This window comes from Triturus cristatus, chromosome 4_1 (genome assembly GCF_964204655.1).
Source record: "Triturus cristatus chromosome 4_1, aTriCri1.1, whole genome shotgun sequence".
In the NCBI taxonomy this organism is placed as follows: Eukaryota; Metazoa; Chordata; class Amphibia; order Caudata; family Salamandridae; genus Triturus; species Triturus cristatus.
Genome location: NC_140585.1, coordinates 1,158,806,000 through 1,158,832,129, shown reverse-complemented (window position 1 = coordinate 1,158,832,129; position 26,130 = coordinate 1,158,806,000). Strand labels below are relative to the sequence as shown.

Sequence of the window (26,130 nt, the reverse complement as noted above, 5' to 3'; positions counted from 1 at the left end):
AACTCCTAAAGGTCGGGTTGGGCTCAACCGTATTCCAGGGAGCACTTATGAAGATTGGGTGTATGGGGGCGTAACTTTAAAGATAAAATTCCTCACCCACTCCAAAAGTTTCTTTTATTAGTGGGGTGGGAGGGCAGGTTAAAAATGTATAAGGGGCTAAAAGGATGTAAAGTTACTATGGCCATAACTCACCAACATGTTTCAGCCCTGTCCTATCGGCCTGTGAGAGGTCCTGGGCTTTCGTCAGGGTGGGTAGCGAAGAAGTCACTCCCCCGAAGACGTGATTGACATGCGCATGCTATTTGCATGTGAGAAATTTAAAGAAAGGCATATACTTGCCTCAGCATTATTAGGGAATTACCCAATTTCAAAGGGGGCACCAGCTCCCACGGGGCATGAGAGGGAGGCCTTGTAGTCACCCTTTCATCAAAGGTCCCATACCTACACCAAACCTAGTATCGGCACAGCTTCCCTGCTTGCTGTGTCCCACCCCAATAATAAAGGAAACTTTTGGAGTGGGTGAGGCAGGAGAAAAAGAAATGGTGAAGATTTTATAAGGGTGACCCTTAAAGGACTTGTCCAGAGGGAAAACCATGTAACAGTAGGAACAACCTGCTTTCTAAATACTGCCCTCCATCTGTTCTTGTTTCCCGTTCTACAGGTCGGCGATGCCAGAGTGCTGTGAACACATGTGAATCTCAACCTTGCCAGAACGGAGGCATCTGCCAGGTGACGGTGAACATGCCACTAGGTTATACCTGTCGATGCCCACCGGTATGTGAAATATTGTGAATGGGGCGATGGCATACAAGGGTGTTGCCACTGAAAAGTGCATTATTCATAACAGTGGCTGAGTGTTTGTGAACCTCTGTATCATACACTTTTTCCTGGCTTGATCAAATATGCAAACTTATTTTTTGTTTTATTAAATAGTCTATTTGAACAAAAATACAACTTGCAAGCACAACTGCATTTTTTTAGTTTAATTTTTTTGCAATGAACCCACTTTAAAAGGAAACAACAAAGAAAATGCTGGAGACTAAAAGTCTTGATCGTTTAGTTATCCATGGTTTATCCATTGGTGTTTGTCCACGTTAAGGCATTAGACTGAAACTTTATGGAAGCCAAGCTGCCCCAGAGTCCTCAAGTGTAATTCCATCTCTGATTGCCCCACTTAGTTTTTCCATTCTGTGAAGAAGAATATCTGAACCGTAGGCCTTGCCTTCTTATCTTTTTCAGTATTAAGCATCTGTTTTTTAGAGCATATGCCTTCCTCACATTTCTTGACCATTTTGAAAAGAGAAATTGCTTTAAACTTCTTCTTTCCCACAATTGCTTTTTCTATGCTGTTTTCCTAGACCGCATGGCAGCACTCTGACAAGTGCACAGGCCCAGACAAGGCGACTTTCCAGTTTGCATAATTTGCCTGCACTGAAGTCAGACAGTGGGATGAGGACGTAGCTTTAGAAGAATACCCTTTAGTGGCTAGCAAACAGAGATGGTCTAGGTATCTTGAGGCTCCAGGGTTACATACTGTAATAGCACCAGGAAGGAATAGTCCAGTATCAAGTACACTGCTAAAATGCCCCCTGCCTGGAGTAACTCTGAGCTAAATCTGAAAGTAGGAGCTGACTTTAAGCCTATTCGGTACTGAAGAATCCATCCCCATCAAGCATTTTGTCCTGAAGACTGAAGTCTCTGAACGATGCCATGGGCATGCTGTGTTCCAGTACAGTTGCAACTATTACGTGTCCTTGGGTGTTTGCTCTTCAGTTCTTGTTTCATCTACCCTTTCCACATTTGAGAAATCTGATAAGGTGTTAACAGGTGTCCCTCCATGCTTGTTATAATCTCATCTAAGTAATGCAAAGTTTACACACAAGTATATTCAGCACAGCAAATATGCCATGCTGTTTGCTAGCACAGTTATTCCAACAGTACTTGCTTCATATAGACGCTACACACATTCACCAGACAGAAGAGCATCTCAAACACACCAAACCTAGCACAGACAGTCCCACATATAAACAGTTACAGCTTAAAGGCAATATGACATAAGACAACATTTCACTTACCACGAACAATACTTACAGGCCAAATACTAGGCTTTCCTGTCGCATCTTAGTGTATTAGGCACTGAAGAGAGACAGACAGACACACACCCCCCCATATGACAGCCAAAACACCTGATGCACGCACCTACAAACACATTACACAAAATGCCTCCCACATGTCCAGCACAGGCCACACAGTTTCACCATCTTTGTAAACTATTAAGCTATTGCATAGATTTTGGCTTTTAAACAGTTATGAGAGTGCTGTGCATTTCAATTTCCGCCAGATATGAAGAGACTTGTATACTACTTTCACAACATTCTCGCACACTGAAGGCAGCTCCAGGTGAACTTAAACAAAAAAAGTTCACAGACCAGTCATCTCAAGGTTTGCCCATACTTTAACAGGGCTCTACTGCCTTGACTAAGACAGGTTTTCCCCTACCTTGTTTACGATTGAGTGTGTTAATGTATGGATTGCTTTTGAATAAAATTTATGAAGGATCCATCAATGGGTCAGAAATGCTATGTACCGGTAATCTAAAACCTCTCATGGATATGGAATTTTATTGAAAGCAACACTTCCACATTCCCAAAGAAATCCTGGATTTGCTGTAAACGAAAGCAAAATCATGTATTCCTGATGTTAACACTGGATTGCATTGAGAATTCCTGGAGCAGCCTTGCTGTCCTAAATGGTGGCATCTCCTTTCTTTACTAAGGGCACCCAGCGCATCGGTCTGCTTGGTTTAGAGATCCTATGTGGATCGAGGGTTTCTAAAATGGCAAAATAAGCATAGGTTTTGAGTTGAGTTTTTTTCTCTAAGTTGGCTATTCTAAAGGTAAAGCTGGAAAAGGCATCTTTTCCGTTCTGAAGATTAGTCCACGTTTTGGGGGAAATATTAATTGCTTGCAAATTTTAATAAAACGTCTAAGGTGGAATTAATCAATTTTCCTTATTGACCTGTGCCAGTTGTGACTCTGCCTCAATGGCATTTATGGCCTGTCGGACAGCATTGTCTCTAGTAATGTTTATTTTTTGGTGTACATCACTGATGCCGGGAAAGAGTGGGGGCCTTCAGGTGGGGGTTGTCTTAGAGGCATGATGTTCGACTTGGATAGTAGAGCTTTTTCCAGTATGCATGCTTATCTAATTTGCCAATAGTTATTCACAAGCTTTTCGCCTTTGTCAATCATTTTGAATCCTGTTTTTCTTTTCAGAGCTATTCCGGACCCAACTGTGAGAGAAACCTACTAAGCTGCCACGAACTTACTTGCTTCAATGGAGGCACCTGTTTGCAGACCTCCCTGGGTGCACGGTGCAGTTGCCCGCCTGGATTCACCGGCTCTAGCTGCCACATCCGTAGCAACAGCAGTTGTGCCACTGTAACCTGTCACAATGGTGGCACCTGTAAGGAGATGTCTCGCTTCCCATATTTCCACTGCTTGTGCCTACAGGACTTCACAGGGATGAGGTGCGAAAAGAGGACACGCTTATCCATCCCACGCCAAACAGAGCCACCTGTCCATGAGCAGCGGTGTCCACGAGAGGACTGTCGGGCCAAGGCTGGAGACTCTTATTGTGACAAAGAGTGCAACGTGCAGTCCTGCCAGTGGGATGGTGGGGACTGTTCCCTATCTGTGGATGACCCATGGAAGAATTGTGAGACTCGTCAGTGCTGGCGCTTGTTTAACAATAGCCAGTGTGACGAGCTGTGCAACACTCCGGAATGTTTGTATGACAACTTCGACTGCAAGAGCCAAGAGAAGAGTTGCACGTAAGGGTCAACCTGTGCATCATCGCACAATAACATGTGGCTCAGTACAGCAGCACAATAAGCGGCTGCCTTAGAAACAGGTGGGGTAGTGAGCATGTGGCACCTCAGACCACATCCGCAGTTGGCATAGTGTATGTACTGTGGTATGTGAAATGCTAATCTTAAGTGTACTTAGGTTTTATAATGGCAACTTGCATCAGCTTGATCAGACGCCCAAAATAGTATTTTGGTGCCACAGTCAGAAACGTGGTCACTGGATAGGCAGTAATGAGCATGGGCAACCCTTAGGATGCCTGAGCGGCGTAGTGTTAGTTGGCATGTGGAAACTTTCAGCATGGGTCTCCAATTTCCGCAGTGATGCCGGCAATGTTGTAGCAGTGACTGTGCTTCTGGTTGAAGTAACGAGTAAGCACCACCAGGCTGCGGCATTAACCTTAGCAGTAGTGGGCATATGGTACATTCAGGCTGCTTTAGCAACAGGTACAGCTGTAGTTGCCATGTGGTAACTCTCCTGTCACTCCAACAAGTGGAGGGTATCTCACATGGAGCATTGTAATACAGGGTGGTGGTAAAATTAGAGGGCAGGGTCTTCATATAAAAGTCTGAGTCTACACATAACTATAGCAGTTAATGGAGAAGTGTGGGCTACGTTAAATCGTCTGGTTTACACCACTCCCTAAATATATATTGCTTATAATTGTAGCACATTCCACTTGAAATTAGCTCATTGGCAAGTTGTGGGTAGACTTTGTGGTGGTGGGATACCCTTTATAAGCACTGAATTATTGCACATGAACTTGAATATTATGTGGCTCGTGATCTAATTAAGTATGGTGTAACACAAGCAGTGTTTTACGTATAAAGTAAAACATAGACCAGTCTCTTGCACAGGCTTTGAAAACAGACTTAGATGATAACTAGAAGAAAACCAAATACATTAAAAAAAATAATTATGAAATGTTTTCCCAGTATGCTAGCTTCTGTGTATTCAGTGCTCCTCTTGTCCGCACCTTTGACAAACATGCTCTCTGTTGTCACCTCATTTTTCACACTACCTTTTTTCGCTTACCTTTATTTACTGCGGTCTTTATTTCCCTTTTCATAGGCCCATATATGAACAATACTGCATCAACCACTTCAAAGATGGACACTGCGACCAGGGCTGTAACACTGAGGAGTGTGGCTGGGATGGGCTGGACTGTGCTGCAAAGGTCCCCGAGCGTCTGGCCGATGGTATCCTAATTATTGTTGTGTTGCTTCCACCAGAGGAGATTCTACGTACCAGCAATGCCTTTTTGCAGAAGCTCGGCGCTGTCTTGCACACCTCTCTCCGTTTTCGCGTTGACAAGAATGGCGATTACATGATCTATCCTTACTATCGCAGTGATTCCCGTCTTCAAAAGAGGGAGCTGGAAAAAGAAATCATAGGGTAAGTGTGCGGTTCTGAGTCTGTTCTCAGGCCTCTGTATTGGCATCCTTAAATAGTCCTCTCAATACTTACTTGATCTGTTAAATAGCTTGGCTTTAGACTCCTCTTGATGGCTAATTGGTTGTTTTGGTAAAAGAAGTGTTTATGATTAAAAATCAGATAAATGACCATTTCCATGCTACACCTGCCACAAAATCTCAGCCTTGGATACGCTTGTTAGTTGATAAGTCTTCAAGCGCCGTCATGCTCCTGTGAATGTTCATGATTTATTGTGCTCCGTGCTTTTGCTGATCTTCTTTTTCTTTGTTTGGTACGTAATCTTTCTCAAAACAATAAAACTTGTTTATCAAAAAAAGTCTTCAGGCGCCAAGAAGTAAATTTTTGGTGGTCATGAGTGAAATACAACTGTGCCGTTTTGGCACCCTACACAAGCAGATGTGATTAGAATCCACTTGATAGAACATTCCAGAAAAGAACTCCAAAAAAAACTAAGCACTTTGTAGAAGAGCAAACTTGCCAATATACTTATGTTGGCTTATGGCACACTGGGTTGTTTGGTTACATTTTTCATCACTATTATCAGTGGGACTTCTTACAAAAAGAGTTTTTGAAATGATGACATAGCTAGTGTGGAGGGTTACTCATTGAACTGGTGCAGAAAACTTGGGTCATTTTAATCTGCCACCAGAAGTGATCTGATCATTGAAATATTCTATGGACCTCTATTTTTGCAATTATAAAAATAATGGTATTTAGACTTTATAAATGTCAGTTTAACATTTTTCGACCTTAAAGAGTGTTGGACCCTTTATAGGACTTGTTATAATGGGATAATCTAGAACCAAGTGCTGGAGGATGTGCCAGTCGCAAGATTGGTCTAGATTGCAAATAGTATTGGGTGGTTTGAGCCTCAAAACCACAATGTTTGGCCACACACCTTGGAGGTAAATTAGCACTACTGCTATCTCTAAGACACTCTTCCACAGTACACTGAATCCACAACTGATATTTGCAAGTCATTACCCCTCCTGGCTCGCCGTTCTTTGTTGGTTATACCTGCTTGTTACAGTTGTTTTGGAGCTCTGATCTTACTGGTTTATGGTGTACTCTTTATTTTTATTCTCCTCCTAGGTCCAAAGTGAGTCTGGAGATTGACAATCGCCTGTGCTTCCAGGAATCTGATAAATGCTTCCCTGATGCGAAGAGTGCTGCTGATTACCTAGCAGCGCTCTCAGCGGTGGAGAGGCTGAATGTCCCCTACCCCATCAAGGCAGTCTGGGGTGAGTATATGGGATGCGCTTGTGTGAAGGTGAATTGGAGACATGATGTGCAGTGTCTTTTGATATTGTGTATTATTCAGTATGTTTGTTTTCAAATCATTGCTTTGCAGGACAGACTTAGCTGACTGCATTTCTTTTTACGGTAACATTGTGATGATTCTCCCTACTCCCAACAGGTGATGAGAGCCCACACCCCGTTGACCCCTTGCGGTTACTACCATTGCTTGTGGTGGCTGCTGTGATTCTGCTGCTGATACTGCTGCTCGGAGTGCTGGTGGCACGTCGGAAACGCGAGCACAGCACACTCTGGTTTCCAGAAGGCTTCATCCCGAAGAAGGAAAGTAGCAACAAAAACAGACGTGAACCTGTGGGACAGGATGCCCTTGGCTTGAAGTAAGAACACTAGGAGATCAAGAGTTAGTTTTTGTTGAACAACTTTGCAGTACTTTTACACAGGGAAGATAGCAATTAATTTAATACACTCAGTAGATCATATTCAAAATGCTGTCTCACTAGAAAAAAAGTAAAATGTTCTCTGATAGATTTTCATTCTCTACACAAGAAAAAAAAAAAACTTCCATGAAGTTCTTGTAAGTTAAAGTTCCAGAGGTCTGGTCCACCTCAGAGTGCTGCATATTAACCTTAAGTTCAGGAAGCATTACATTGCAATTTAGCATTTTCCTAATATGCACACGACAAGAAAACCGTAGTTGCTGCTGTGGATGGATCCGATCAAGTCGCTTGTTTGGGTCAACTCACTCTGTGCCCTAGGCATCCATTGTATTGCTGCTTCATCCTCTTAAATCGTTCTGATCAGAATATTTGTTTTTATGGCAACTCTTTGGTAACCCTTTGACAGGAGTCCTCCATGTTAGAAAAACCTATGTTGTACGTTCCAAATGGCTGCGTAACTTGAGGAACTATTGGTCCTATGTGGTACTTTGGCTTAAAGATCTAATGAAACCAATTAATACATTGCTGCAAGTGAAGTGTCTATGTTCATATTTCCAGTAGATCATTATGGGATGTCACTATAAGATCCACCAGTGAGATCCTTGATGGGATGGTCTCTTAAGAAAGAGGATAGTTTTTCTATACTGGTTGCAATGACTGCATCTTCTCCCCCGCTTTGGTGTAATGTTGTTCCGAAGTGTGGACCTGCGTTTAGGAGAGACCTCCCTATAGGATCTTTCTCCCTGGAGAAATGTTGCTATGGGATGCTCTTTGAGGAGGAGAATCCACAACCAGGTGGCTTTATGCTGGATGCAGTACATGGCATGGTTGTGGTTGTGGCAGAGGCTGTGGGTGTTGAGATCATAACAAAATCATCCTCTTTAGGAAGCAGAGGCTGAACATCCTTTGTGGAAGACCCTCCTGCACACAAGACAGGGGCATTCCCCTTCCTCTTTATTTTCTCTGTGAATTTCAACATTGCTGACTTTGAAGTTATGACAGTCTGCCACATCATACAATATCAAACTGCCCCTCTATGACAAATGGTACACTTGAAATTGTTCAGGGCCTTCATAACAATACGCATAAAGGCATAGCACCATTATTCGGAAGGAGGGAGGGCAGGAGTCAGAACTGAGTGCTGAAATAGAGAAATATTCTCTCCCTTTCCCATTTTATAGAGTTGAAGCTAAATGAAGTCTGCTTCTTTCTCTTCCCCAAAAGGCCCTACTTAGCCCTGAGGCAAACTCCTACTGGCTTTCATCCACAACAGGTCAGCTCATGAGTTTTATAACACTCCTCAAGGATGTGAGAATCTGTGAGACAGACAACACAAAGTGTGTGCCCCAATAATTCTTTCCACCATAAGATTGACATTGATCGGACAGAGCTGGCATAGCAGTTGGAGAGATGGAAGATGTTGTTTTTGGTTTCAAAAAATGGGGGAAGGAAAAGCCAAAGAGAGCCTAGAGAATTTGTTTTTGTTTTAGCGAGAAATGCTTTTAAACTGGCAGATTGTATGGAGGGATTCTTTATCACCATAGAAAACACGAAGTTGAACTGTGTTCTGTCCAATAGATTTCATCGTGGCTGAGTTCAATTCTCAGTCTTTGTGTAAACATGTTGCTTTCTTTCAGTATGTTTTTGATTTATTTCCAAAAGTGAAATTTGATCTATTTAATCTTTTTGGGATCCCAAACGCAGATGGAGACATTTGATGAATTTCAGAGGAACTCCTGTGACTGAAAAGAACAATAGCCTGTATATTGTTTTTAAATGTGCAGCTTAAATAAATTATTTTTTATAATAATCTACTACTGCTGCGTAAAGGACTCTTACCTGGACCGTTCAGCGGTTGATCCTTCAAGGAATAAGCATTACACATAACTGAATATTTTATTAGTGTTACCAGTTAAAAACATTGGAAGGTTACAAGGTTGCTATCTGATAGCACTTGCTACTATCTTGTTCATTGTGAATAGGAAAATAGTGCAATTACTACTGGATTATTTCTGACTTTCAACCCCAATGTCTTTTTAGCGACCTCTGCAAGGGCGAGAGCCTGATTGGTGATCACTCAGATGAATGGCTCGACACAGATTGCCCTGAAGCAAAGAGGCTCAAGGTATGATGTAGACATATTGTCAACCTATGGTTATTTGAAGACTGCTCTCCTTGCACTCCTTTCCATTGTCTCACTTTGACTGCATGCTGCTAACTTTTTATCAAGTCATACTTGTCCCTAAGTCTGCATGCCCCCTCTCTACTTTGTCACTTTCCCTTTTTCGCTGCAACACATTGCTGCAATTTAGTCTGCAAGTGCTGCCTGTTTTTCAGTACTCCCATCCCAGAGCAGAAGTACTAGCGGGCTCTGTCGTCACTCAGTAACCTATTTATATTATACTGGGCAAGTGAACAGCTCCACACTGTTCCACAGGCCAGACCTTTCAGAAAGGAATTCCTTTATAACCTCCGCTTTATTACGCGCGTGTTTATTGTATAACTATTTGTGATTGGACTGGATTGTACAAATATTTTCCTTCATCTTTCTACTCTTTGGAAGCATTCTACTAAACAAAGAGGCTTAATTACTTTTTACTGGTTATGTAATAGAAGCCCCTGAGTTGTGCCTTGTCACTAGTCAGTTGAGAGCTCTCTCCCTATCCACAACGTCCATCGTCCTCCAATCTCTAGATGGTCGAAGAAAAATCGATCATTACTTACGCTGGAAAACTAGGTAGAAAGATCAATGATGTAGCTATCTTGGAGCATGTGCTATGCGTCGCCATGGACTGATAACAGCATCGAAACTGATGTGGAGAATGAGGCTCTCAGGCCGCTAACTGAGGGCTTTCTGGCTTTTGATTCCAGATGGAGGATGCTCTTTTGTCCGAAGCAGAGGATCCTGTGGATTGCCGTCAGTGGACACCGCATCATCTGGCTGCAGCTGACATCCGGATGACACCATCCATGGCCCTGACCCCACCTCAGGGTGAATTTGATTCTGGTTGCATGGATGTGAACGTCCGAGGTCCCGGTGAGTCCTGTGGCCTTATTTAATTTCAGAGTCTTGATTTAATCTGTTGGTTTTTTTTCAGTAGCATTCATTCCATCGTACTTATTTTAGCTTCCTTTATATATGTAATGTCAGAGCTGTTCAAGTCTACTCCAATCTAGTCCTAGGAATGTTCACTTAGGATAACCCCCTTCTCAAGCGTAAAACCTGCCATGACCCCCCTCCCCCCAGTATTGTTTTAAAAAAAGAAAAAGCCATTGTGTACATTGATCTACTTTTGCTGAACAGTTTTGTGGTGCATTGATGGCATTTCTGGATCCCTGTGGGAGGGCCTTCACCAGAGCTGCTTATCCAGTGGGATAACTGGGTTCAGACAAGGCTGATTCCCCAGTGACTGTTTGATCAAAAATGGCACTGCCCTTACCAGATGTGGCGAAGGCTCTCTATTATACATGTTTCAGATGTAGAGGTGGTATTGGTATGATGTATGAAAGCTGATGGACATTTATTTGGAATGTTCAGATTTGCCCTCAAATTGCAATTTTTGAATTGCCTAGACCCAGTCCACCTCACGGTGCTGCAGTTCACATATCTCTGCCCTCACTATCTCACTCCGACTGACTTTAATTCCAGTCATGTCCCTTCCTGGTCTATGTAAAGCATGGAGGCTATCTGGAGACTTTGTGTACAATAAAAGGCACAGTTAATTGATCTCAAGGTAGAGCATGTTACCTGCAACCATCTTGGTGGAGATGTAGAACTGCTTTATGTTCTTGGGCATTAGAGGAGAGGAGATACTGTGAGGGGCAGCATTACCTAATGTGTGTTTTGCTTTAGTAAATTCAAGGTTGTAAGCATGGCGAAGTGACTAGTGTGTCCATAAGCTATGTTGTTGTCTTTACTCACAATGATCTTTGTGTGCAGATGGGTTCACACCACTGATGCTCGCCTCTTTCTGTGGCGGTGGGATGGAGGTGGATGTCAATGAGGAAGAAGAAGCAGAGGATTCATCCGCCAACATCATCTCGGATCTCATCTGTCAAGGTGCCAATCTTGGAGCGCAGACAGATCGCACAGGGGAAACGGCCCTCCACCTTGCAGCCCGTTATGCCCGTGCGGATGCAGCCAAACGTCTCCTAGATGCCGGTGCAGATACCAATGCCCAAGACAACACCGGCCGCAGTCCACTTCATGCTGCTGTGGCAGCAGATGCACAAGGAGTGTTTCAGGTGAGCATTAAAGAAACCAAATTTGATTCACCTGAAAAGTGGTCTGAACCTGACCCATCTGATGGTTTACTATAAGGAGGCTTTCTTCCTTACTGCAGTTGCAGGAGCCAGTCTATCTACAGATATATTTTCATTTGAATGTACTGTGACCTAAGGGCTTACCACAAATAAAATAGATTCTACCAAGGTCGACCTGTCGCTAGGAGCAGAGAAACAAACCATGTACTAACCAAAAATGGAGTTTGTGTTGGGTTACAATGAAAAAAGTGTATGTTTGTTTGTAAAATTCACTGATAAGGGTCACTGCAATCCCCACCTTACTGTTTGTTTGCGTTGTGCCTTCCATTCTTTCAATTTCTTCAATACTGCCCTCTGCAAAATATGTGCAACCCTCATCATCTGGTCTCTTCCAATAACTAACTATACAGTGCCCCAAATACACTCAGTGGGCAGGCTGTTAAACCGTGAATGAAAGACAGGTGGAGGAACTGCCCTGGCATTAGCTTTAAACTTTAAGCTGCTAATAAACATGTACCCTTTGTGCCTATGAAGAGGGCCTTTGCACTTTACCTTGAAACTTTTTTGTAAAAATATTTGTGGATGTCTTCTTTTTTTACAGGTGGTGTCAGTGTTCACGTTTAGAGTGATGGCAAACAAAAACACTTAAAATGCCAAGCACTTTGATACAGGCTTGGGGAGATGAGATTTTCTGAAGTTGTGGCAGTGGCTATGTAGAGAGACAGTAGTGTATAGCATCTGTTAAGCAAATTGAAACCATTGAGAAGATGTGGTTGTACATCAGTTTCCCGCAAGAGAAGAATTGCTTGTGACTCAGTGGAGAGAGCCACAGTTGCCTGTGAAGATCTGCTTAGTAGACTGGGTTAGTTTAAGTTGCCACAAGACACCTGAAGTTACCAAATATTCAGATTCACACAGTAAGGATGGTGTGGTTCCAGAATAGTAAGTAGGAAATATCACGGTACCTTAATATCGGAGATATATAAATATCAACAGGTAAAGAAGTATAGATTTTCTATACCCAACTTGCTATCAGCATAACAAAGATATAAGCATCTTCAACGTACATAAATGTGGAGATAAAAGTATTAAATCTATACGTCACTAATTGCACTTAGCTTTCGATATTTGTATCCCTTATATTTTTGGCTACGATATTAAGGTATCCTGATATTAGCCTATATACATCATCTGGAGTTGGACTCCCCCCCCCCCCCCCCCCCCCCCCCATGTGGTAGTGACAACAATAGCTGGAACTCTACATGCTGGGGTGTAAGGGTTTCTGTAGTCTTGCAACTGGAACTGGGTTAACCCTTGGCTCTACACCACTTCATCTACAAATATTCTCAACCCTGAGGCTGCGTTTAACAAACATTTTCCTGTGCTTAAGCACTTCTGGTGAAATCTGGCTCTGGCAAATGCTCTCCCTGGAAGTCCAGTCTCCTTGTGAGCAGTTTTTATCTCTATCAAAAGATGCCTTTGGAGCCCTTTTGATAAGCAGAACATTTACCATGCCTACTTTAATCCACTGCATTCCTGTGGGTTGCTCCTCTACAGCTAAAAGCTAACCATGAACGGTAACCTCTGCCTACCTAGGATGGTTGGCAGGTGCAAATGAAAAGCGTACATATCACAGCAACAGGAGGGGTTTGTTCCTCTACTCATCACATACGACACCAGACCACTCCCTGCTTAGGCCACACTTGCGTACCACACCCTTTCAACCTAACTCAGCTCAGCTAAAAAGTAATATAAGGCACATGTGTTGTAGCCCTCAGCCTTCTTCATTTAACTACACTCTTAGGAGCAGTGACCTAAGCCAGGCTGAGAGTAACACTCATCGGTCAGGCACACATCAAAATGCTTCCACATAGGCCACACTGCAATGCAGCGCTCTTCCTTCCCGATACTGGCCCACAGTTTAGCAGCCCACCAGTGTGCTTTGACCTGTTTTCAGGTATTTAAATCACTATATAAATGCTGTTACAGTGCAACTGCAATTAATGAAAGCATGAGATAAGGGGCTCGCTGCCACTGTGATGGTCCAGCGAAAGATGTCCAGGAGGCCACTGGCTGCCAGTGCCATTCGATTTCCCAAGTAGGATATCCAACCTTGTGCTGTTGTGAGTATTAGTGCTATTGACATCCGGTTACTCCTAACACCGCAAGACCAAACGTTCAAAAACTATCATGTCTCCTCGTGCATCCACAGGCCCACTAAGCCCTTGAAATGGGAAGACCTAACAAGTGGTCTGTATGTGTTAGCAATACAAGTCTTCATGTCACTCCATATTTCATACATCACCCACCATGTGCTCCTCACACTTACCAAGGATTTTAGCACTGCTTGGTAGAGTCTTGCAACCGAGCTCGGCATAACTTCTGAGGACCGAACACTTGCTACAGGTTCACACTTTCCACTAGATATCTATTGCTAAATTGCAGGGTCATTGTTTTGATCACACTAGTTTGTTTAGCTTGCAAAGGTAAGCGGGTGGTGCAATCTACATAGTAATTTCTTTTAACTCCGTAAAATCAAGTGTAAACACCAGCTGAAGGTGGGAGGACTATGTTGGTCTTTGACAACCCTCCCCCCACACCCTGTCACCCTTTCGTTGAAGTTGATAGTATGGTAACTCTGCAGATTGAGAATGATGAATGACTGCATGAGGTCCTTCTATAGAAATGTTTGCTTGGCTCTAGAAAGACTTATAGTGTATCCATACAGTGACAGCCTCCATTTTCTTTCTACTTTTAGATCCTGATCCGGAACCGCTCCACAGACCTGGACTCTAGGATGGTGGATGGCTCAACAGCTCTGATACTGGCTGCCCGACTTGCGGTGGAGGGGATGGTTGAAGAACTCATTGCCTGTCATGCGGATGTGAATGCTGTGGATGAGCTGGGTACGTTAGAGGCCCTGGACTTCTGTTTACAGCACAATGGGGTTGAGGTCTAGCATGGTAACTGCGTGATTGGTTCCGCAAGCTTCGACTTCGGGAATTCTGGAACACATCTACAAATTCTCGCTCTTTAAAGGCTAAATGGCACATCTGCCTCACAGAGCTGTACCTCTTTGTGTATCACAGTGCTTTGCTACTAAAATCTCCTTTTATCCTCCGATATCCTTGCTGGTTCTTTTCTATAAGATAGATATAAAATTTGTAAAGGTCTGATGACCTACTGCCTGTCTTGACAATCCTCTGTTTTATCGAGCGCTGTGTGCCAGTGTTTCTTCTGACATGGTTATGCATTTGTCAGAAATTTTGAGCACTGTGTATTAATTGTTGCTTTAGAGTAGTGTACTTCTTCCTAAAGCATATTTCGCAGTTTTTTTGTCTTGTCTGATTTTAATCCTCTTGCAGTGATGTGCCTCTGAACCTGCTTGGCATTTTCTTGAGGGAGACTCCACCACTGACATTATCTGCCTTTTTCCTGCAGGCAAATCTGCCCTTCACTGGGCAGCAGCAGTTAACAACCTGGAGGCGGCTCTGGCTCTTCTGAAGAATGGTGCCAATAAAGACATGCAGGATCTCAAGGTGGGTCACTCAAATGTGCCATATTGTGTCCGTTTATGTTTATTACTAGTTTCCAGTGCTTGATCTTTCATAGATTCACATGTTTCAAAGTATTTATTCTCCTGCTGAAAATGCAGTTTGGGCTTGCCTAGAAAAGATTCAAAGGCTGTGGATCTGAGAGATACCAAAACTGTGATAGGAACCTTTTAATTTGACACATAGTTGTTTGGCCAAGTAATTGGAGCAGGCACTTGAGAGAATAAAAGTAAGAAAGCAAAAATCTATGGAGGCTTTATGGCAGAGATTCCTTTGCCTTCGGCACACAAAGCAGACTTGGAGTATTTGGTCTGTGGGACATGGAAACTCACCAAGTCACAACTGTAGCATTGGAATCCACAAACCTCCACACGGCACAACACGTGGTACAACAAGGTCCTTTTACAGCCAATTCTAGGACAATAGTAAAGAAAAGTCACATACCTGTAACCTAGTCCTCCATCTTGAGTCATAACTTCACAAAAGTGATTATGCAGTTTTTTGCCATGGGTTCTTAAATTTGGAATACGTTCTTGGGATTAAAATTCCAGCACTTCTAGAAATTTATTTTTTTAGTTACACCCCTGAAAACCACTTTTTAAAACTGGAATATAAAAATTCGGAACAAAAGAGGGCTGACTGTTTAATTGTTATTTGAAAGGTATGTGTAGTTTATTTTTGAAGCCATTTTAACAGCCGTTTTTACCATTGCTACATGTGCTACCAACATTCAACGAGGGAGGGGTTGTTCATGAAGCAGGGTAGAAACCCCTGCGGTAGTACACTTTTTAAAGGTAATTAACTTCTCCAACAAAGGGTAGACCCCTGACATACTAATATCCTTTGAAGAGAGTTCACTGCAGTGCTTCACTTTTAAAGGGGTCAGTTCTCATGAAAGAGAGAGGCCTGAATTGGACACAAGCACTCTTCAATTCTTTGAGAAAATTGGGGACAGGATCTTAAATGATTTGAGAGTAGGTGTCTGGTATGCAATTGTAGTTAAATGATGACCATGGCTAGTGCTGCAGGAAAGACCTGCCCATCCAAGTATAGTATCTTCGGAATCTTATCTCATCCAGTCAGAAGGGTGGTTGTGTTGAGGATATGCAAGACGCAAAATGCAGATCCTTTGCCAGTTACGTTAATATTATGTCATGGTAGTAGGACAAGACACCTCTTTTAGTATTTGGAGGGAGTCAAATATACATATTGGACAGTGTAAGGAGCTACTTTACAAGTCTGGTCTGCATGGAAGCCTGATGGGAGAATCTATACATAGGGGGCAGTAAATGTATACCTCTTTGAGTTGGGAACTAAACGAAGGTATAACAACGTCCCCTCAATGGGGAAGATGACAGAATACAGATAGTTACTACGAGAACTACCGCTGATAAGACACACCGTAATTTGTTCTGTAGACCTGTGAATGAAGCCAACTGGGAGGACTAAAAGTTGTTAACACTGATATAAGGCATTTACTTTTTATTTAATATTTATTATAAAGGTTTATATAACGCAGACCCTGCAAAGTATATATTAAAGCACTTTTCATTTGGCATCCTCCTGCTTTCCTTTGTTTCTAAACCTCCCCGCCAGGCTTTGGTGCTATTTCTAACCCACCCCTCGTTTTTCCCAGCTCCCCTCCCCTCCCCTCCATTGTTTCCCACTCCTCTACCTCGTGTCCCAACCCTGCACTGTTTAAAAAAAAAAAAAAATACATTTGCACTGCAGCACAGACTGCTGTGCAACATGGCTTAAAGTAGAAAAAAGCGCTAAGATGAGGTCAGTACTGGGCACATTCTAGTGCTTTTATTTTTTTTCTTTAAGCCAAGCAATGTTGCACAGCATGTCAAAAACATTGACAAAGCCAATAGATTTTGTGTAGGCAAAACCTGTTGGCTTTGCCAATGCTTGTTCTGGATGCTGGTATCGAGACCTCAGTTTTCACTTGATGCCGCCTGTGTAGGTCGTATTGACTTTTTTGGGCCATAATGTAGATCAGATCTCATAAAAATAAAACGTTTTTCTGCTTAGCCTGTTGAACTAGAATGTCTAACTCGTTGACTGGCACTCATTGGATCAACAAATGGTAGTTTACCATCATCGGGTGTAGATTCCGCAATAGAAAAAGGAATATCATATGGAGTTCATTTTAAATCCTCTCCATTCCAACTCTTGAAAGGATCTCCCATTGAGTTGGCAGGTAAGCAGCCAATGGTTCGACTTCCTAAGTATCCTCAGTCATCAAGCATCTTCTGTTGGAGGACTTCCTAATTTTTTAGATGACTATACTTCCATAATCACTCAATCCCACAGAGTTTAAAATTCTGGTACCAAAGTCTCTATTTTTTCAGTCTGGGCCAAAGTTCTGAGACATTCCATGGATCCAAATGGAACTGTGCCAATGGGATTCTCCATGCTAGAAAGCCCTGCATGGGATAGTGGGGAAGGATGTAAGGCAGTGCTTTCTTAACCTGTGGTCTGGGGGACCTTGGCAGTCTGCACAGCCTACTTTGGGGGTCAGCGAGTGCTTAGAAAATAAGATGATCGTAGCAGACTAATAAAGGTTATAGAAATAGAGAAGTAAAATGTACATTTTAAAACAGTCTGTAATTGTGAGTGAATTTGAAATTGGAGGATACAAATTGTGTTAGTTTCTTCAGATTGATTTGTGGGAGGAGTGCAAGTGCATTAACCAGAATACATTGTGGATCATGAGTGGCCTCAATTTAAATACTAAACCTTCCTGTTAAAAGTTTGATTATTTAATAATTTAAGTACTTGTTTATGTATGTTTCTTGTATGGTTTTGCGGTTCCAATCATAAAAAAAATACATCAGCCAGGGTCCCCAGAGACTTCCAGTAATGACTCAGTGGGGCTCCCCAGACGCCAATAAAGATTCAATGGGGGTCCTCGGGTTCCAGTAATGATTAAGTGGTGGTCCACAGAATTCACAAGGTTAAGAACCACTTGATGTAAGGCAATGCAGCAGCCTCGCTGGGAAGTGTGGAGAAGGCAATTGAGGAAACGGAGGCATAGACCGAGTCTCAAGTAATTTGTTTAGAGGGAATTGTAACCTGGTCCAATATGTTGCACCTAGGACTCCTCTAAGAATAGGGTTTCTAGATTTATCAGCGCTGCTGTTGAACCTCTGCTACAAAGTAAAACAATGCTTGCGAGCTAGCAGAATTTAGGAGAAATTGATGAAAAAACGTAAGCGGAATCGAACAGAACAGTGCAGCACATCTTCTCCCATGCAAGGATCTTTGTAGCTGCAACAGAAAAAAAACATTTTATAGTACAGAAAATGTGTAAAATAAAGGCCCAGGCTGGTGTTCTGTAATCATTCTAAAACTGTGAGTAATTATTTAATTCCACGATGAAAAAGTGATCTAACTCCCTTCATCTCCTGCATACCTAGAATGCATTTATTGGGTAAGGTGGTTGGGAGCGACGGATGGAGAGGACATGGATGAGACCTGGGAGGAGGAAGGCATTCTTATCCTCTGTTTTGTTCACAAAACACATTTCACATTCAGACAAAGAGAAATTGTATTAAGCAAGGTCTAGGGCATCTGTTATGGAAATGTATTTTACTTTTTATCAGCTGGTGATTTTCTAAATGCCATACATTTAACTCGCCTCAAATAAAATTAAGTGTGACATTTTTGTTGTTGTTTGATTTCAGGAGGAGACACCACTTTTCCTAGCTGCTCGCGAAGGAAGTTATGAAGCTGCCAAAATCCTCCTGGATCATTTTGCCAACCGTGAGATCACAGACCACATGGACCGGCTCCCTCGTGACATTGCGCAAGAGCGAATGCACCACGACATTGTGCAATTGCTAGATGAGTACAATACTGTGCGGAGTCCGGGATCTATGGGCAACCACACCATGTCGCCACTAATGTGCCCTCCCAATGGCTACATGTCCAGTCTGAAGCAAACCCCACAGGGAAAAAAATCCAGGAGGCCCAGTGCAAAGAACACCGCAGGCAGCAATGCCAATTTGGCCCGTGATGGCAAAGAAAACAAGAGTAGGAACAAGAAGCTGACCCTTGACTGCCAAGGATCACTCATGGAGAGCTCAGTTACCTTGTCACCTGTTGACTCACTGGATTCCCCACGTACCTATGTTGCCAACCCTACATCCCCGATCATGCCATCACCAGGTGTCTTCCACCCGGTATCCGCTTCGATGTCCATGCCATCCACACCAATCGTCCATGGCATGATGGATGCTCCGTTTGCAGTCTCCCTGGCCAGGTTAAGCGACATCGGTGAAGTGACCTCTGCGCAGAATGCTGCCATGCTCTCTATGAACAACATGCAAAATCGGGTAAACATGCAATCCATGGCCCGTCAGCCCAACTGCATTGTGAATGCCAATGGTCTTGGGCTCAGCCTGGGCATGGTGAGTCCAGTCAGTGTACCATTTGACTGGCACAACAGGATCCCCTCGTCCCAGTGCAGCCAGGTCATCAACGTGGTGCACCCAGCAGGCTCCCACCCTAACCTTCACCAACATAGCCAAGGCTTCCAGCAGAGCCTGATGCTCCAGAACCACCTATCAATGGTCCATGCTTCTCAAGTCCTTGCTCAGCAGAGTCCAGTGAAAATGCAGCCAGCAGCTGAACAGCGGCAGCCTTCGCCCCTGGCACAAGCTGCCCCAGGCCAGCAGATGCATCCTCCGCCACTGCAAGCTAACAGTAATGGTCACCCTATGCAGCAAAGCATGGTGCACATGCAAGAGAGGCTGAACCAGCCCATCTCACCAAAGGAGCCACAAGGTAACCGGCCACAGTATTTCAAACAGCAGAGCAACACCAACAGTGGTCAGACCATGGAAGATTACCCCACTCCTCCTTCGCAGCACAGCTACAACCCTGGGCAGGAGGCAAGCCCCAAACACTACCTACACATGCCCAGCGAGCATCCGTACCTAACCCCATCACCAGAGTCGCCGGAGCAGTGGTCCAGCCCCTCTCCTCACTCTATGTCGGACTGGTCAGATTCCACCCCTAGCCCAGCTATCGTTGGGCCCTCTCAGACTCAAATCTCCCACCTGCCTGAACAGGCCACAAAAATACAGGTGTTTGCATGAAGACCCAGTGAAGAATTACCCCTGTTTTTTCCTCCCTTGTTTTCAAGGGCGTGAAGATGACTCTTTGGGGCCTTGTCAGTTGAAAAGGTTTCCAGTGAAACCCTCCGCGTTGCCTCCAGGAAGGTGTTTGATGAAGTAAACCAGAATCCCAAGGATCTTTGATATCGTAGCCAGCTCTGAAAATGAAGTCTTTCGTCTTCCGAAGACGGACAAGTTTTTCTCTTTTTATCCTTTGTGCGCAAAAGTTTTGAAATGGATGAAAAGACTGAAAAATATGAGGTGTGAGAAGCTGGAGAAAATGCCCAAGCTAGCCACTTTCTTGCTTTTATCACTGCCCGAGTGACCAGCACGAACTTGTGCCTCCCAGCAGGACAAAACACTGCAAGTGTCTATTTGACATGGCGGCAAGACTGTACTTGCACCTACATCAAAGCAAAGGAGTCCTTTGCGTTTTTAAGCCTTTTTGTATAGTACGTACAGAATTCCTTTGAACTTTTTTTTAACAAATATTAAAAAGAAAAAAGTATGTTTGATGTGAGGCCTCACGTAAACAGGGTTGAAATGATTATTTCTGTGGCAAAGTCCAGAGAGGGAGATTGTTTCAGAATGAAGCATTTTTCTTTAGCCCTGAATAATGTCGGAAGCACTGAACAAGAACTCCTTAGACAGTGGAGTGTTGCAGCAAACCGATTACCACCTTCTGATGCTGTCCCTTGGGGGAGGGAGTCAAATATTACACTCCAATGTGAGTGGCTGAGGTCCTTACCAATGAAAGGTGAGGGTACACTCCATTCTGGTCAGTTTCAGTGTCCGTTTCTAGAAGTTTTTCTTTAATGGATCCACAGTTACCGCCATTACTGGTATGTAGAATTTGACTAGGTTCAGTCTTCGAAGGGTTTTAAGTAAATCTGAAAGATGGTTAGCCAGCCCAATAGCCGAGCAGCCAGAGGCGCCATGTTGTGCGCCATTGTACCTTAACCACTTGATTGGTTGTTGTGCAATGTGACTGTATTTAATGGAGTCTCCTTACTTCTGACTATGTGCTGTCATGTTTGGAAGGGGAAAAGCTCCTCCACCTGTAACTGTATTAAACAGTTTTACCAGCCCTCTGGAGAAGGCGGGATAAAAGCTTTGCAGTTATGTCACTGCTAAACGTCAATGCTGCCTTCTGAACGACCACAACCAATATTAAGTATTATTCGATCAGCGATCGAGCATTCTTGGACTCTGTGGGTCTTATGGTTATTTTTGGTTTTGTCTGTGTGAAGGGCGCAGTTACCAGTAAAAGAGAAGAGGATAGAGCGGATGCCTAGTTCCTCAAAGTCCCTAAGTAGCTACCGGCCTGCTCAGAGGTCTACAGTACTTGATGAGCTTCTAACTATTATCTTTAAGAGTTGTACTTCATCCACCTGCCACCAGCATACAGCAGTATCCATGCCATTTGAAGATAGTGAACATTTTTGATAAATCACTGCCAAAATCCATGACTATTTCAGCCCTGACTGCCATGTTCCACAATACGCCTGTGGAGCGCATCCCATGACCAATCCTTTGAGGCTGCCAAAAATAAAAGGAAACAGTGTTTGCCAGTAAATGGCATCGCGACAGCAGACCTTCTGGTCGAATCAGATTTAACTAGTCCTGTTTCAAGAAGCCTGACCACTTTGAGTGAAGGGACCAAAGGTCTCCCAACTTCCCTGGGACAGTTTTATTCCAATTTGTCTTTTTTCTAAAAGGTTATTGTGAGGATTCTGTGCTGTTTTCCTTTGCAGTAATAATATGGAAGGATGCTTCACTGAACGTCTTGGAAAGTGGTAACAAACTGCACCGGAAGTTGGTTCCCTCAACTTAAGGGCATCCCCCAGCCGCTCTTTCAAAGCAACAAATGGCACTTTCCTGTGCCCGCTGCTCCAGCCCTGTTTAAGTGAGGCTTACAGATGTTAATGAATGCGTGTGAGAGTGTATGTATTTGTGAGTGTGACCTGTACAGTCAAAACTTTCTTTGTTTTAAATGTATTTCTGTGTAGAACTATAACTAAGCGCAGTTGTTCCTGCTAACCCCTTGGTTTCATGGGATTTGATTGGTCAAACCATGTTGGTGAAGATTGGAAATGTCTAAGTGGCTATTGCCCTTGTTTATAATTGTGTACTAGGTATACGTTCTTGTTAATGGCTTGTAGTGTCACTGATGCGGTTTGCTTTGTGGTAGACTGCGCATCACCTTTTGGAGTACCATTGTAGCCAGAGGATGAGAGTGGCTGGCCACATGTCTTGCATCTGAAACTGTGGACAATCAAAATCTTTCTGCGGAGACTCTGGTGGTTAGGTGGTGCCATGACGCAACACTGCAGACGTCCCACTGAGTTAAGTAGCACTCAGTTGCTGGTTACAGGATTGGCTTTGGAACAATCCTGTATTTCCCACATTGAAAAAGTGAGCAGGACACTGTTATTGCCTTTTTATCATCTAATACTATATTTTTGTTATTTTGACATTTTTTATCTTTAATAAACTGCTTTATAAATTGTAGAATTGTGGTACACGTAACCAGAATTATGATACCCATTTTTATAAAAAAAAAAATATATCTATTTCTTAAGAATATTAAAAAATATATGATATAAAGGCCGAGCCCACCCTCATCTCTTGGCACTTCACTGCATTCCAGGTTAACTTATTCTCTTGAACACTTTTTAAATTACACTACTTTGTGTCTTTTCCCCCCTGGGGACATGATTGGTATATTCCCACCTTTACAAGCACTGCCGCTCGCTGCTCTGACCAGAGGTTGCTGATGTGAAAGAATGGTGTTCAGGAACAAACATGGATGTGTGCCGGTGGCGTCGATTTGTATTGCAATTGTATGATATTTTTTACGATGATGTCAAGAATTCTGTTCGCACATTCCATTTTCTTTGTAATAAAGGGTCTCACTAACCTGACAATGGGTTTCAGGGAAGGTTTAATTTGGGTTGCTGGGGTTGGCTGTCCAATGTAGGTCCACAAGAATCAGATTTGTAGGATAACTATACAATAAATGTGTCCACAATGAATTTAAATGGCATTAAGTTACACAGTTTGGTAGCTATCCAGGGTTCAGCCCATCTGGACCTACGTCTGACACCCCATGTTGTAGTCTTAACCAGCCAGCTTGATAATACACCCAGATGGTACTTTGACTGAGGGCGTCTTTGAGCGGCACCCTCAAATTATCTCAAGAGGAGCAAAATGCTCCTACTGTGTTAATGAGGATGCACCCATGGAGCTCCTAAGAGCCCCTGGAATAGAATCTTATTGCCTTATGTTGCCATCTGAAAAAAGGTTTAGTAGCTGTTTCTGTGCCTTAAATAATATATACAAAGCAACATATTCAATACTATTTGTCACTACCTTTTCCCCCACATTTTAATGAACTTGGCCTACTTGGTCATTACATTAGGACCTTGCCAGACGATTTGAGGCAGGATGTGTGCAATACTTCCCACGCCCTCCCTTCCTAGCACACAGGATGTAACAGGCTAGCATGGGGGAGAAGAGAGGGCTTCAGTTCTAGGTTTTATGGTTGAAACAGAAACAACACTTGGTACTTTTCTTAAAAGGTATGTCTTTATTTTGCATTAGGCAGTGTTCCACAGACTGATTCAGCAGCAAGAAATCTACCAACAAACATGCTATGAATATCTCAGCCAACGACGAGGAGAAACCTCCAAAACTCTTTAATATTCGTAACCCATCTAGGTGTTTCTCAAGTCCATCCCTGTGCCATACATCTCACAAAAGATTCTAATCAACTGAATTCTTATGAACTGCCAAATCGCCATTTCAAAAGGACCTCTGAATTTCTTGTTCAGTATGGCCTCAAGACATTCAGGTATACTTTCTAACACGTTTTTGAGTGTGACATCTTTGCGTACAGGATGCTGATGCACAGAAAGAGTAAGGGAAACTCATTTCCATGTCTAGAATGGAAATTTAACCATCCGTTTTCTCGTTTCCCAGAGTCTCTTGCACTGTTTTTGTACTAGAGAGAACTCGGCTATACTGCAATTAGTGCCACTCAATTGTTCTAGTTTTTTTCTTGCCAAAGCACACATTACCTTCATAAATGATGGTCAGTATTTACCATTATAGCTGCTTGTATAATTCAGTCCCCTAGAACGATGCCCAATGTGGTTGAACATGTATAAATATTTATCATCCAATTTAAGTTGCCTCACTTTGAACATTTGTTGCTACTCCCTGGCAATTAATCTATATAAATTGTGTGCTGGAGAAGTTTTTTTTTTTCTCTCCATACAGCAGTAGTTCTGAACATGAATTCACTGTAATTTCACATTCGGGTCACCCTGAACTCACAGTTCTTACTATACCTGGCCTCCAAACCCCTCACTCAATCCTTTTTTGCCCAACAGCATAGACTGTTTGAAAATACATCATATTGGAGAATTACGTTTTTAAAGTGTTTTTGTTCCATAGCTAAGATATTCTAAGCATGTTGAGGCAACTTCTTGTACAGGACACTGATCTCCCGTCAGACGCTCATTAGCTATTGAACTTACAGCAATCGGCATGGTTGGGGTGGGTGTCTTTTAAATGGAGGTCACATCATCCACTGACCACCATGGAAAGTAAACTACATTTAAATCATCCAAAACAACCTTCCTGTAGATTTTTTTAGGTTCAGAACAGAACTGCCAAAACCCAGAAGTATTTTTAGTGCCATTGACTGTTCTCTGATTATATCCCTGCAATCCTCATAATGTTCTGTCTAGCTTCCTACAGAGCTATGCTGCAGACAACCACTTCCCCAGCTGGCAGCTCCTTTTGAAATTGTACACCTTCTATCCTGTGTTTTTTTTTTTGTTTTTTTTTTTTTTTGTTCGTGTTTTTACTCGCATGAGATGAGACCTGCCTTTGCGTCGGCTGTTCTTAATAGACAATGTAGATGCTTCTTTACTTTTTTTAATAGTTTATTTTTTGAATACAAGTTTAATACATGTAGCTTCAAATTTTGTACAGAAAGTTCTCCAAGTCTTTTCTTAATGCAACATATAAAATGTAACTATGTTGCCACTAAATAAAGTTTTAGTTAACAAATAATTTAAGACCTTGTTTGCATGTTCATTTCTGAAGTTGTCTGTTCCTTGCTTTTGCTGAGTTTCTAGTTATATCCCTTTAGTTCATGCCTTAATTTTGAGTTTTTACTGTTCTTTTCACTGCTTCTTATGTGTACTTTATACTTAACACTCCCCCAAAAAAGTTACTCCTTTTGAATGGTGGCTGTAAACAGTGATCTAACTTACATTTTTTTAAACATGGTGGTGATCATGAATTGGTTTGGCCCCTTTCTAGGTTCTTTTTGGAAGAAGCGTCTTGGTGACTTTTATACCATTTTGCAGAAAGTTGTGAATTTCTGCCTCCCATCATTGAAATTCCAGGAGTTGCAAATTGTGCTAGATTAGCAGCTCTCCTCTCCTGCCAAAAAAGACCGTATGAGCTACTATTGCATGAAATCCACCCTGCATTAGCAAGTATTGCTCGACATTAGGCAGTTTGACGGTTCTCCCTTCTCAAGGATTTAGTTGGTTGAGTCTGCTGCATGAACTAGTATTGCTTGATTTTCCCCTCCCAACAAGGCAGAAATGCGTAGGTCTCCTGTTGGTCTGTATCTGTTGAGCAGGATGTGTACCACTTCAGAATCAAACCCTAAAACTATCTAAAGAGGGAAATGTTCAGCTTACACCGTATTTATTCCTTCTCCTCGTATACTAGTATGGAGAAGAATCGGAGAACCATCCTTACTAATCCCCCTCAGTTGCTCACTGTTGGTGACCTCCTATCAACACTCACTGTCACTCATGTTTCACACACAACACCAGGTTACAGCAATCTCCCTGCCCCCTATCAGGTTTCATGCTGTAGTCACCAATGATGCTCCCTAGGCATGCCTGCCTTGCAGTCCTCTTCTGCCCTTTTGTAGGCCCAGAATCCTACTTTGACTCAATAGCCCCTCGATTACACTCCCCTATTTACCCATCACTCAGCCCTCAATTCACTTGGGACACGGACTCTTTATCAGTCATCATACTGGTTGCTGAGGTTGTAATATGTTCTCATAGGTGCCAGGACTCAGACGACAGAGAAGTAACTCAATCCTTCAAGCAGGAAAGGGTAACTTATCCCCTAATAGATTGGGCCTGTGTAAGCGGTTGGG

At 42.9% G+C, this 26,130-nt stretch overlaps 1 protein-coding gene across 1 annotated transcript in view; it reads left to right on the top strand.

The window, feature by feature from the left end:
* The window catches only part of LOC146856248 (uncharacterized), a 209,381-nt gene extending 184,365 nt beyond the window's left edge, over positions 1-25,016 (top strand). Inside the window, exons 24-34 of the mRNA XM_085654317.1 lie at positions 662-774; positions 3,276-3,832; positions 4,938-5,261; positions 6,393-6,541; positions 6,718-6,934; positions 9,035-9,119; positions 9,866-10,031; positions 10,935-11,239; positions 14,016-14,163; positions 14,699-14,796; positions 18,501-25,016. Coding sequence (XP_085510443.1) covers positions 662-774; positions 3,276-3,832; positions 4,938-5,261; positions 6,393-6,541; positions 6,718-6,934; positions 9,035-9,119; positions 9,866-10,031; positions 10,935-11,239; positions 14,016-14,163; positions 14,699-14,796; positions 18,501-19,916 — 3,578 coding nt within the window. The 3' untranslated portion in view covers positions 19,917-25,016. The remainder of the gene's footprint in view (positions 1-661; positions 775-3,275; positions 3,833-4,937; positions 5,262-6,392; positions 6,542-6,717; positions 6,935-9,034; positions 9,120-9,865; positions 10,032-10,934; positions 11,240-14,015; positions 14,164-14,698; positions 14,797-18,500) is intronic.
* Positions 25,017-26,130: the final 1,114 nt, after the last annotated feature.